The sequence below is a fragment of the Leuciscus leuciscus genome (assembly GCF_965113295.1).
Source record: "Leuciscus leuciscus genome assembly, chromosome: 11".
In the NCBI taxonomy this organism is placed as follows: Eukaryota; Metazoa; Chordata; class Actinopteri; order Cypriniformes; family Leuciscidae; genus Leuciscus; species Leuciscus leuciscus.
Window position 1 is genome coordinate 9,893,326 of NC_138735.1, and position 13,095 is coordinate 9,906,420.

Genomic DNA, 13,095 nt, shown 5'->3' on the forward strand with positions numbered 1-13,095 from the left:
TGATACGGTGTGAGTAGAAATACGCTCACCCTTCCAATAAAACACTCTCCTCTGTCCACAAATCTGAGACTACACTCCACACACACAATTAGAAATGTAAGAACACTGCCATCTGATTTGGCAGCCAACAAAGACATGAAATGAGCAAAGAAGATGAGGATGAGAGAGAGACAGAAAGAGAGGAATCCAGTTTTTATCTCATCTAAGCTTTGCCACCAGGTTTGCCTGTCTGGTAAAAAAGTAACTGCTGTTGGTTAGAGGGCAATGCCCATGATGCATTGCGCTGATGGCCAGATTCCAATCTATCGTTTCATCAAGGTGTAGAATTCATAGGCTCTTTTGATCATAACTGCGGCTGGGACAAAAATCCCTCAAAAGAGTGTGTGCTTTACAGTCCTCTCTCTTATTGTTGATCTGTGGACACTGCAAAGAAAAACAAAAAAAATCCTTATAATTTCCACCGAATGTCCCTTGAAAGCCTTAATTATCTCCATCTGTGCCATTTCAGAGATGTTTTGCTGAGGCCATGAACGTACAGGAAAATGAATCTGAAGAAGCTTTGTGTTACACATGCACAAAGGAACAGTAAATCCAATCATCTTAAAGGAATACTCAAGGTTCGGCATCAATACGTTAATAATCAATAAACGACATCTGTGACATTCTGTTGATTACCACAGGAAATAATTTCAACACATCCCTCAGTTGTAAAAACACACAAAGCACTTTAAGCAGAAATCTAAGAGGAAAATCAGAAGGGTTTAAACACTGGATTGTACAGCTAGTATAGGCTATAAGCACTTCTCCGTTATTGATGAAGTGGCCTGCAATGTGATGTCACACTTCATTTAAAACTATATTAAACAAACTTACCATTTTTGTATGCATGTGCAGTTATATGACCTCATATTAACTCAGATAATAATCAGAATAAACTCAGAAAAAAAATAATTTGTGAGATCGCAGAACGCATAACATAGGCGGAGCGGAGCGTGTGTAAGAAGGCTTAGCCTTACCCTGGCAACGGACTTGAGACTAGCATGGAATTTTTCACTCAAATCACTGCCTGCTGCTGTTTCAGAATGCTTTTAGAAGGAAAAACTGCCCATTACTGCTGGTCTAGGATCAGTTCTCTCAGTAATAATAGCATATTGGCGAAACAGATTTGGCAAACGTATCTATATTTACGCTCTGGAGAGTATCAAAGGTTTCTATTTAAAACATGTTTTTCCAGCGTTGAGCGATGTAGCCGATCACAAACATATCTGTTGATTTCGTGAACGCAATGGCCAATCGGAAGTATTTAAGTTAGCACTAGAGGTCGACCGATAGTGGATTTTACCGATACCGATAACTTGGTTTGACCATTAACTAGGTTTGACCATTTGGCAATTAAATTAAATGCATAAGTTGAAGCTGAAGAACTACAATTATTAAAACTTAAACTACTAATACTAAAATTAAAGCTAAATATAAATATTTCAAAAAGGTAAAAATGACTAAAACTTAAAATAAAATTTCATGAAATCTAAAAACATATACATATATATATATAAAAAATACTATAATAGTATATAAATCATACTAAAATAAAAACAGTTCCAAAGTAATTGCATTACTGTAAGTACCGTACTGTTTTTGCTTGTTTTTGAACAACCTGGTAATAGACAACGTCACAGATGCTGTCAAGCTTGTATTAAAGCCATATGCATATATGAGAGAAAGTCTATATAGGCCTAAACATCTTTGAGTGACGGATAAAGAAAGTTTGTGTAAATATATCAGCTCTCTGAGGACACTGGATCCGTCTTGAGTCAACATATGGGCTCTAATGCTAAGCCTCGCTCTGAAGGGTAGGAGCTGCCCCAGGAGAGAGGGCACACGCACCCTGCCAAACACACGTCCCACTGTCTGCTCCTTCTGTTCATTACAGAACAGCCTGACAGCAACAGAGCTTGCAAGAAACCCTGAGTCATCCATACATTTTACACCATCTACCCCAGTTTACACCAAGGAAGGCCAAAGTGGTAAAACATAACATGCATGAAGATATTCTAGACTCACATCCACACCGCAAGAAGACCTTAGTACAATATAGGACTGAAAAATATCTGCAAAACTAAGCAGAGGTCTGTCATGCAAAGTTGTACTCTCTTGGTTTATGCAATCCAATTATCCAATTACGCCCTTGAGGGAAGCTGGCATTTTGAAATAAATGCCATCTAAATGAACCAACAGCTCCTGTATAACTAAACAGCCTGTTGATTGTCATTATTTAAACACACGTTCAAAACAATCTGACATTTTAGCAGCCAGTACAACTGAGATGGCATATAAAGCAATGGAATTTTCCATTTCAGAATATGGCCTGTAATTTAGGCCTATGAGGAAATAGCATACAGAGCCTAATGTCAAATTGATATTATATTATTCAGTGTAAATACACTATTATCCAGTCTAGTGAATTTATTCATTGTTTAAAGTAATTATTATTTGTCATGTTAATATATTTGTAATTTCATTATTTGTTTTATTTTATCTATCGTAATATATAAATATTGGGTTTATGTATTTAAATTACTAGGCGTCTTAAACTACTATGTACTTACATCAAAAATAAGTACAATGTACTTATTGTGTCCATGTTGTTTTGCAGAACACTTGTGCTACTATTGAGGTGGGATATGGATAAGGTTAGGGAGAGGTTTGATGGTATGGGTAGGTTTAAGGGTGGGTTAAGGTGTAAGGAAAGGGTCAACAGTGTAATTATAGATATAATTGCAAAAATGAATTGCATATGCAATTAAATGCAGGTATTTTTTTAAATATAAGTTTAATGTAAAAACATGGATGTACTAGGGCTGTCGAGTACGTTCATTTAATTAATCAGTTATGGTAATGTAGCCATTAGAATGCAGTAAGAAATACTGCTGTATGAGTTTTTTCTTCTTCTTATATTTATATCATGATAGAGTTGAGCAATATCACATAAGTAACGAGAGCAAAATCACACTCAGCTAAATTTGATGTGCGATTAATTATATCAATTAATCGGCATGTAATTAATTAGATTTAAAAAATGTATTGCTTGACAGCCCATGTACACAATAAGTGCAATGTATCAAATGATTAATATAAACATCATAGCATAGCAGTTAAAGACACCTAATATAAAATGGGACTAAATATTGTATATTTCAACACAGAAGGGTTGGGAACACATGATTGGCTTCATCACTGTCTCCTCTCCACCAGTAAGCTGGTGTGTGGTGAGCGTTCTGGCGCAATATGGCTGCCGTCGCATCATCCAAGTGGATGCTGCACATTGGTGGTGGTTGAGGAGATTCCCCCCTTCTATGTAAAGCGCTTTGAGGTCTCAGAAAAAGCGCTATATAAATGTAACGAATTATTACATGTAATTATGCTATTCAAATCTACATTCCCTGCCTTTTCATTTGGTTGGATGTTGGTAACATTTGTTGCTCTTTTATTTGTGGTTAATGACCAGAACACTCTGAGGGAGAGCATGTGCGAGACTGAACAGCTGCTGCTGTTAAAGGGTTAGTTCACCCAAAAATGAAAATTCTGTCAGTAATTACTCACCCTCATGTTGTTCCAACCGCGTAAGACCTTCGTTCATCTTCGGAACACAAATTAAGATATTTTTGATGAAATCTGAGAGCTGATCACTTCTCCATAGGCTGCTAGGTGACCGAAACTTGCTGGCCCAGAAAAGTTATTAAAGAGATCGTTAATATAGTCCAAGTGACTACAGTGGCTCAATCTTAAGTATATCAAGCGACGAGAATACTTTTTGTGCGCAAAAACAAACAAAAATAACGACTTTATTCCACAATTCATTTCCTTCTCTCTGGGCCTCTAGTTGGTTCACGTAGTGTTTTAGCGCAGCGCGTCTGTGTTATACGTCACCACGTAGGCTCACTATTGGCCGACGCTGGTCATGTGTGTGATGCGTGATGACGTATAACACAGACGCGCAGCGCAAAAACACTACGTGAACCAACGTTTCAGATTTCATCAAAAATATCTTAATTTGTGTCCCGAAGACGAAAGAAGGTCTTACGGGGTTGGAACAACATGAGGGTGAGTAATTACTGACAGAATTTTCATTTTTGGGTGAACTAACCCTTTAATGCCGTTTAAAAATCTCATCGGCGGTGATGACGTGAAAGTGATATAGAAGCCTTGTGTCTTCAAGATGCAATTGGTATATGTGATCGGTCAAGTTTAGAGACCACAGATTGAGAACATTCAAGTTATTTGCTGATTCCGATCAGTGGCCAGTGAATCGGAATATATTAATTGCCTACAACCTAATTAAGTATTAAAGTTACTTACATTATTGTCCTGCTACATTTTATAAATCTTTCATTCTATATAACTAAATTCTATATAATCGTGCTGCATCACATATGTTATAGTGCGGTCACATTATGTGTGTGTGTGTGTGTGAGGCGCGGAATAAACTGGTTTTATGCCTTTATTTTATTAATAAAACTTATTTAAAAAATACAAGGCTTAAGTAATTTATTTTCCTTTGGTGGTACAGCCTGAGACATGAACAAGCATTCTGCATTTTTGTCTGGCTTTTCCCTCCATTGTAACGAACTCGTACCGAACCGTGATGTCTGAACCGAGGTATGAACCGAACCGTGACTTCTGTGTACCGTTCCACCCCTAATTCACACTGCAAAACTTAGTGCTCAATTCTGTTTGGCTGTTCACATTTTGTTTTTATGTGGGCAATATCAGATTCGGGTGTAAACAGGTCACAATCCTGAACTGACCTGCATGCGCAAAAGAACAATAACAAAGATGGTCATGGTCAAGTCAGCAAGTACACATTCATTTATAAGGTGATATGCCATGAAAGGTTTTCCCTCAAGTTTTGCTTGTATAGAGCTGTCACAATAATACTTATGAGTATAGCAGCTCACCGACTCTACACTGACAAATATCGCTGATGTCTTCCATGTTCACCAAGTGAACAAAGAACTACTGGTATGTACAGTACAATCTTTGGAGTGACTTGACCGATACGACTGTTCAGACTGAAGTTGAATTGCAAAACATCGCACCTGTGTCTGATTAAAAAAAAAATAAAAAATAAAAAAATTTAATGATTCATTGACATACATTTTTTAACAGTCACTTGTCGCCACATACTGGTGTAACATTGTAACACCAAATTAAGTTAAAACGTTACCAGCTGCCTTTTAAATAAAATTATACAAGACTAGGGATGTCAGTTTTCACAAATTCCCATGATTGATCGCCGTTTAAATTAACTATCAATTAATGGTTAGCCTTAATACTGCAATATGCGTTTACTGCAGTGGTATAGCCAACAGCAAGACAGCAAATGCTACTCAAAACGCCATGTTCCTCACCAAATTAATGAGAAGGGTTTTTAATCTAAATAAAGGGCTAGTAGGATTGTAAAATGTTTCGATGTATTTGATCATTTAATTAAATTACTTATTTAATAATCAAATATAACGACTAATACAACGTCACCGCCCGCCTCAGATGCGTGCTTGTCAGAATGTATACGCTCTTCCTGGAACAACGCGCTGAAAACGACAACTAAACCCAATGAATTCACAACGATTTCATAAAATAGTGTTCTCATGTTATTTAATATGACAGTCCCAAACATAGTTATTATTAGTCGTGCATTGCTGTTTAACACCTGTAAACTGGAGAACTTTGCAAGGGTGTTATTTAACTCAAAGAAAGGCGTCCTAAATTAGATCAATCAGATATATACAAAATAAACATAATATTACAAATGATATCTGCACAACTGTTTTGTTTTAGACTGAACACCAGACCATACAACTGATTTAGACGCGCAAACTGGGTGCCGGTGTGATGAGATGTACTAATATCCGTCTGCTCGGGCAGATTCGGATCAAAGTCGTGCATCATCGGATGCGGAGGCGCGCGTGCTGTCACAATGACGTCACTCCGCATCCGAAGATGCACGACTTTGAGCCGAATCTGCCCGAGCAGACGGATATTAGTTTTTTATTACCTTCGCGCTCATGCGGACGCGTCGAGTATAAACAAGGTTTTACAGCTCAGCCACTTGTTTTTTCATATTTTTTTGCAAGTGGTAGATCTTGGTTTACATTTGGACTTTGGATGTGATCTTAGGCTTGAAAAGGTTGGTGACCACTGCATAACGCAAACCCAGTCAAACGTTTGACTGCAGTATCTTCTATTCTATGCGCCTTATAATCCGGTGCGCCCTATATATGAAAACAGTTCTAAAATAGGCCATTCATTGAAGGTGCGCCTTATAATCCGGTGCGCCTTATAGTGCGGAAAATACGGTACATTATTGTTCTCTTTATAATGTTATGTAATATGACAGTCCCAATCATAGTCATTATTAGTCGTGCATTGCCTTTTGAGGTGCGCGCGCTGAAGCTGAAGATGATCACCACACGCCACAGCATTAATTCTTAACCAAATGCATCATACATGAGATAAATCAAATATAGATAGACCTACACAAAATAAACACAATAGTACAACTTACATTTGCACAAAACAAAAGGTTGCGAATGCACACGCAAACTTATAGTCATGATGAAGGTGTAAAATGGTTCCATACATAATTCCGGCACACTCGTTTTACATGTTTCTCGGTTGAGCAGCACGCACCCGCATGAACCTGCTTAATCGACGATCGATACGTTTTATTGATTAAATCGAGAATTAATCGATCATCGATTAATCGTTAACATCTGAATACAAGACTACTGTGAATTTCTACACACTGCATGGAATAGCAAAAAATGGTTTGTACACCCACATTTGTTTTTGCAATTGATATAAAACAGAGACTGGCTTCAACCCATCACTTCTGGACACCAGCACCACTCGGCTGTATGCTCATAAAAACTCATAAAAAGAAATGTTTCTGAGATTTAGAAAAATCTGCCTGTCACCTCAAAGTGACGCACTATAATAATCTTATTTCGTCCTACCATTTGCACCACCGCCCACTGGCAGCTGGCATTTGTCTTATGAGTGATGGTGATTTTGAGGGTTTATGAATTTAAGGAAATATATGGTCACTCACACACAGCACAAGCGGGTCAGGGGCTTGTTCTGCTGTTTGTGTGCATGTGAGCAGTCGGATCAGTGCACCATTGTGTATATGTGTTTGTATGTGTGATTATAGGTTTTGCTCTGCAGGAGTGCGTACCTTCTCTTGGCCTATAGTGCCATTTGCCACACATCACTGGATAATTGGATCTATCTTTTGGCCACAGAAAAGCATGTGGGTGTATGAATTCATGTGTTTATGTGTATGTATGTTCATATGTGTACAACATATCTATATGCTCTAGGTCTGTGTACTATTCTTCAAATAATCATGATAATAATAATGTAGTCTGAGGTGTGGCCTGCCGCTAGTTATTAATTTTCTGATGCTGCATGGCGGTAGTAAAAGTGAAAAAAGGTTATCTCTTTCATGCTTGTTCATGGTTTTGCCAAACTAGCCACAACATCACAAGCAGCAAATTTTGCGGGGACTTGATTTCTATATTGCTGCGATGCCTCAGGTAGTCTGGTCCACATGAAAATTCATTGGACCAATGTAATGCTCCTCATCTGCATTAAAAATCCACCATGAACAAGAATAGACTGAACGTTACATTTTAGAAACAGACATTATATGACAAATTGCTCGAATTAAAACCATAAAAAGTATGCCTTCTGGTGAAGAATTACCTAAATCGTGAATGTTCTGTTCTCTATTTTATGTTACAGTGTATTGCATAAGAGCACAATAAAGGGTGTGTTTCCCAGAAGCACTGTTAGGCATTATCTGCACCTAGACCAACATTTGTTTGTGCAGTTACTGTAATATGAAGCAGAGGTGTCTCCTTCACTAACTTAAACCCATCACTTCTGGACACCACTCGACAGTATGCTCATCTAAACTCATTAGACATTTTGCTGAGATTTAGAAAAATCTGCCTGTCACCACAAAGTGACGCACTACTGTAATCTTATTTCGTCCTTCCATTTGCACCACCGACCACTGGCAGCTGGCATTTGTCTTGTGAGTGATGGTGAGTTTGCAGGGTTATGATTTAAGGAGATGAATGGTCACTCGCATACGGCACAATCGGGTTGGGGGTCATCCTCCTGTGCAACATAGTTCAACAATTTGTGTTGCCAGAATTCATAGTTTTTGAAAAGTGTGCATGTGTGAATGTGCTCTAGTACACGGGAGAACCCCAGAGTATGACGTAAGAGCATTTGAATCAAATGAATCATTCCTTGAATCATTAACGAGAGTTCTATATTGTTGAACCAACATGCTTTGCTTTCGTTACTGTGCTTTCAGGAAACAGTCGTGACTAGCTAGACAATTTCTCCAACGACACATCGTACTATGATGGTTAAGCAGAGGGTTACGTTGTTTTGTGGGAAACGTGCCTCTGATTGGCTGTTTTGTGACAGCAGATTTTTTTTTGCATTCACTGTGGACAGACAAATTGATTGACGCTGAAATCTTGTTGTACACATACACAGGAAACAGTTCAAGAAAAAATATATGACTGTGTCAGCATGTTGAGGTCTATGTGAGCTTGCTCAAAGGCATCATTGATGAATGGTTAAAGATTTTGCTGCTGCATCACTCCACCATTAAAAAAACACAAGGCTACATTAGCTTTCTCCCTTTATCTTCAGAATACTATTCCTTTTCCATTAAACTGAACTACAAAAAAAAAAAAAAGTATGGAAACCATACACTATGCATTACATTATGACAGTCAATCAATTCTGTATTCTGAATTAATTAAACGTCAGCTAATTAATTTGATTAGTCACATTTCACATATCAATATTTGCTGAGAAAGGCCACCGAATGAAGATGAAGAAATGGAAGACTTACAATATTGTGGAAGACAAGTAAAACTAAACAAATATGTTTAATTTATTTTTAAAGCTGTAAAAGTCAATTTATTGTTTGTTTTACTTTTGACTCATTGAACGCAAGTCGATCACAATTTTTTTTTATCGAGTCAAACGATTAGTCAATCTTTCCAATATGGCAAACAGGACAGGTTCTTCAGCCTGCACTATTTTCTAATTGCTGGTCTATGTACACAAAGATTCACATTTCTGCTGTTTTATCATGACTAATTGATTATCAGCATTTAATGGCATGATACTGTGTCAACTTAAAAGTCGTTCAAGATGCATTCCATCGGTTTTCGAATGAAATAATATCTGACTGCAGACTCACAAAACATGGGTTGAAGGGTATACTTCAAGCTTAAATTGCTCAAATGGTAGGGAAGTCCCTTATTACAGAATCTATGTACAGATGTATGTAGTATTATATGTATTTATACATAGTTTACATGTACGGTAGATGGAAATCATTATTGCCTTTGGAAAACAGTGTAAGAACAGATCTACTGTTCCTATTGTCAAAGTTTGCATGCCCTTGACATGTTCACCTGCCCCCTCTCTGCCGTCTCTAGCGGGACTCCCACCTTTCACACTGCTTTTCCTGCACTGCACTTTGTTCCAGTCAGTATTGCCTGTGGCTGTTTCTGTACCTGCTTCCACTCTCACTCTCTTGAAATCAAGCACAGACATTCACTGTTGGATTAGTCAAGCCAATATTTTGAAAAGAGAGAGACTTAATGTGATTTAAGCTGTTTACTCATAGAAAGGAGAGTTCATTATAATTTCAAGAACATATGTGTTATATGTCTTCTATGATCATCATATTATTTGGTCATTATTATTTGTATTACTATGATAAAAAGTTCTGTTTTGACAGAAGGCAGTCAATGAGATACACAGCATAAAACGTTATAGGCTACTAATGAAAATAATAATAATTTTGGCAATAAAAAAAGAAAGCAAAACAATAATATTTTAAAATATATTTTAATGACTAGCCTGGTTGCCTTTATCAGGCATTGGTAATGTCAGGATAATATTTCTATAACTTTAACAATATTTGGCTTTCATGCAAATACCATCTATTATTTCCCAACTACATGCAATGTGTAAGAATAAACAGCTTGTTAGACTCACTATATGCACATAATATGAATTTCCAACTGACTGAAGCTAACTTTAAACCGGTAGCGCAGTCATCATCACTGGTAAAGAAAACTACGTTCTCCTTAAAGACCAAATGGTCAAAAATATATATATAAAAAAATAATTATTTTGTCAATGTTCTTTTGAGTGTTCTTAAAACATTTAAAACAATTCGAGAGATTGGACTGATACTTTCTGTTAGTTTCCCAAATCACCTCACGTTTAACTAAAGCAATTTACCTCTTAAAATGAATATCTCTCTGTCCAGTAAAGAAAAGAAGAAGAAAAAAAGAGATCACTTCAGTACCTGATCTTGCTGTTGAGCTGCTTTGGTCGACACATTGGACTCCTTTGCTGTGGTCATGATAACAAATTACCACAGACAGCAAGAGACATTCAGTTTGTGACGATACTGCTGGCGGTTACACAGAGGAGAGAAGATGCTGAAGGGGAAACTGTAGAAATGCAGCAAAATCCCAGTGAGACGCGAGATTTGATCTTTAGAGTCGTTCTTCTGAGGATTGGTGTGCCAAGGTTGCTAAATTACACTGCGAAAGAGAGAGAGAGAAGAAGAGGAAAAGAGGACACGGAGACCACCGATCAAAGCTTGGTTACCGACACCGGTCGACTGCGAGCACACGAGCTTTTATCATCTCCCTCCACGCGCTTGCCGCCTTTTCACCCCCGCCTCTGTGCACGAGGCGCACACGCGCGCGCGGCTGCCGCCTTTTCACCTTCTGAAGCGAGCAAACAAAAAAGGTGGCAACTGGCAAGTGTGTGCGTAGGCTACGTGTGTTTTGTTCATTATGACAGTTTAAGTTCTTGTTCGTATATGACAGTTATTATGTTACAGACATATATGTGTGATTTGGCACGGCAGAAAGTGCGCAAAGAGCGCTTCCCATAAGCACTATTAAGCTGTCACTTTTTAGTTAATCGCGATTTCACAAAGTTTATTTAAAAGAAATGAAGGGGACTGCGCAATGAATCTCTTGATTATAATGCCTATACTTTGTTATAATGCATTGGTTTGCGAGCGTGGACAAAATTTGGGCTGGTTTGGTGTCAGTTTGGTGGTTTTAAAAAAATCTAAGGGCCATGATTTACTTAACAGGGCAAATTAGCGTGATATCGCAATCCCATAAAAGCTGCAGAGTGGAAAGTTATATCTACTGAAGACGTGCAAATTAAAGAACACAGGCGCATTTCCATTTCCTGGTTTAAGACATGCTTTTTGGGGGGGCATTGAATAACCCTTTATGGTATGGCGTTGCCATATGGCAACAATTCATATACTCATTTCCTTGTTATTCAGAAAAAAATAAAATGTATTGCACTATGGGAATTAAAAGGGCAGACCATAAGGTAGCCAATTTTAAGTCACATGATATTTGCTGTTTCTAAGTCGCATGATATTTGAATGTCCCTCCAAACCTCTTTCCCACTGTCACCCTCACAAGGATGACACCTGTTGATGTGCTCCAGAAAATGCTCTATTAACCTCATTTCTAAACATCTCTTCTCAAGGGGGATTTTTTTGCAGCATCTTTGATAAGTAAATGTGATATTTTTATTCACAAATCTGTATACTGTTATATAACTACAGTATAGTTTTACTGTAAATTGAGAAAATATCACATGTTTCCATATGGCAACGCTGTACCACCATGGAAAAATTGGTATGTTGCCGTATGGCAACGCTGTATCACAGTAGAATTGCAGTAATGAATTTCCCATTTGGATTTTTTTTATAGATATAGCATCAACAATATGATTGCAGTTATTTATTAATTTGAAGTGTTTATTGTAGTATAGTTGTATTTATGTACATAAAATAACAAATTGATTTCTTTTCAGAAAATGATTACAGCAATATTTAATGGAAAGGATATAGGAAGAGTGGAGAGTTAGCTCTTCCATGTGATGAGAGTGATTATGAGTTAGCCAAATGTATCTATCAATCTCTAAAATAAATGCAATTGCAAATGCAATTAAATAGAAAAGTTTTTTTTGGGAAAAACTACTTTTTTGACCATTTTTCATTGTGGTATGGTATGTGTGATTTGTATAGTCACAGCGTGTACAAATAACAAGGTCACATGAGACACAGCCATCTTCTAACCGTATACATACTGGGAACTATATTCTCAGAAGGCGAAGCACTGCTACTTGGGCGGAGTGATTTACTCGCAGCACGTAAGAAGCCCCGTGGTGAGGAGCAGAGAGTTCGCTCAGAGTTGGAGTAAATCACTCCGCTGAAGTAGCAGTGCTTCGCCTTCTGAGAATATAGTTCCCAGTATGTATACGGTTAGAAGATGGCTGTGTCTCATGTGACCTTGTCATTTGTACACGCTGTGACTATACAAATCACAACATGTAAATAAGAAAATGTTGGGGCGTTATTTTGTCACTTATTGGGAGCAGTACTAGCTGGAGCCGTTTACCTTCAGTCTTTGTGCTAAGCTAGGCTAGCGGTGGGTGTGTCAGACAGAGTTACGGCACGCACGGAGATGAAAAGGGTATGGACTTATCTAACTCTGGGGGATATGGTGAATAAGCTAAAATCCCCAAAAAGTTGGCGTGTTCCTTTAACACCAAAAGAGGTTTTGCGCTGGTGCAAGCTGTTAGTAAATCTGGCCCTAGATCGTATAGACTAATTGGTTGATAAACAAAACTCGAGTGTGCACGCACTTCTAGCCAATCAGCGATCAGCAGGCAGACGTGATCATTCTTGAGTGATGTTTTTTTAGCGTGATAACTTGTAGCTGTATATTCAAGTGATAGCCATGCCAATGTCAAGTCAAGTCAAGTTTATTTGTATAGCGCTTTTCACAATACAGATTGTATCAAAGCAGCTTCACAGTATTAAATTAAAATAATACAACAAAGTTTTTTTTTTTTTTTAGAGGAATTTATTGATTGATAAAATTAAATTAAATATCCCCAAAATATCCCCAACTGAGCAAGCCAAAGGCAACAGTG

The 13,095-nt window shown here is 37.7% G+C and overlaps 1 protein-coding gene and 1 long non-coding RNA gene across 4 annotated transcripts in view; one reads left to right on the plus strand and one right to left on the minus strand.

Annotated features, from left to right (window-relative positions):
- The window catches only part of LOC309509977, a 961,882-nt gene that overhangs the window by 782,115 nt on the left and 166,672 nt on the right, over positions 1-13,095 (plus strand). The window lies entirely within an intron of this gene.
- dpp6a (dipeptidyl-peptidase 6a) overlaps positions 1-13,095 on the minus strand; it is a 447,069-nt gene that overhangs the window by 203,036 nt on the left and 230,938 nt on the right. Inside the window, exon 1 of one of the 3 annotated variants that reach the window (XM_082184973.1) lies at positions 10,421-10,819. The exons of the other annotated variants lie outside the window; for them this stretch is intronic. Coding sequence (XP_082041099.1) covers positions 10,421-10,477 — 57 coding nt within the window. The 5' untranslated portion in view covers positions 10,478-10,819. Of the gene's footprint in view, positions 1-10,420; positions 10,820-13,095 lie in introns of those variants that run through there. 3 annotated transcript variants of the gene reach the window in all.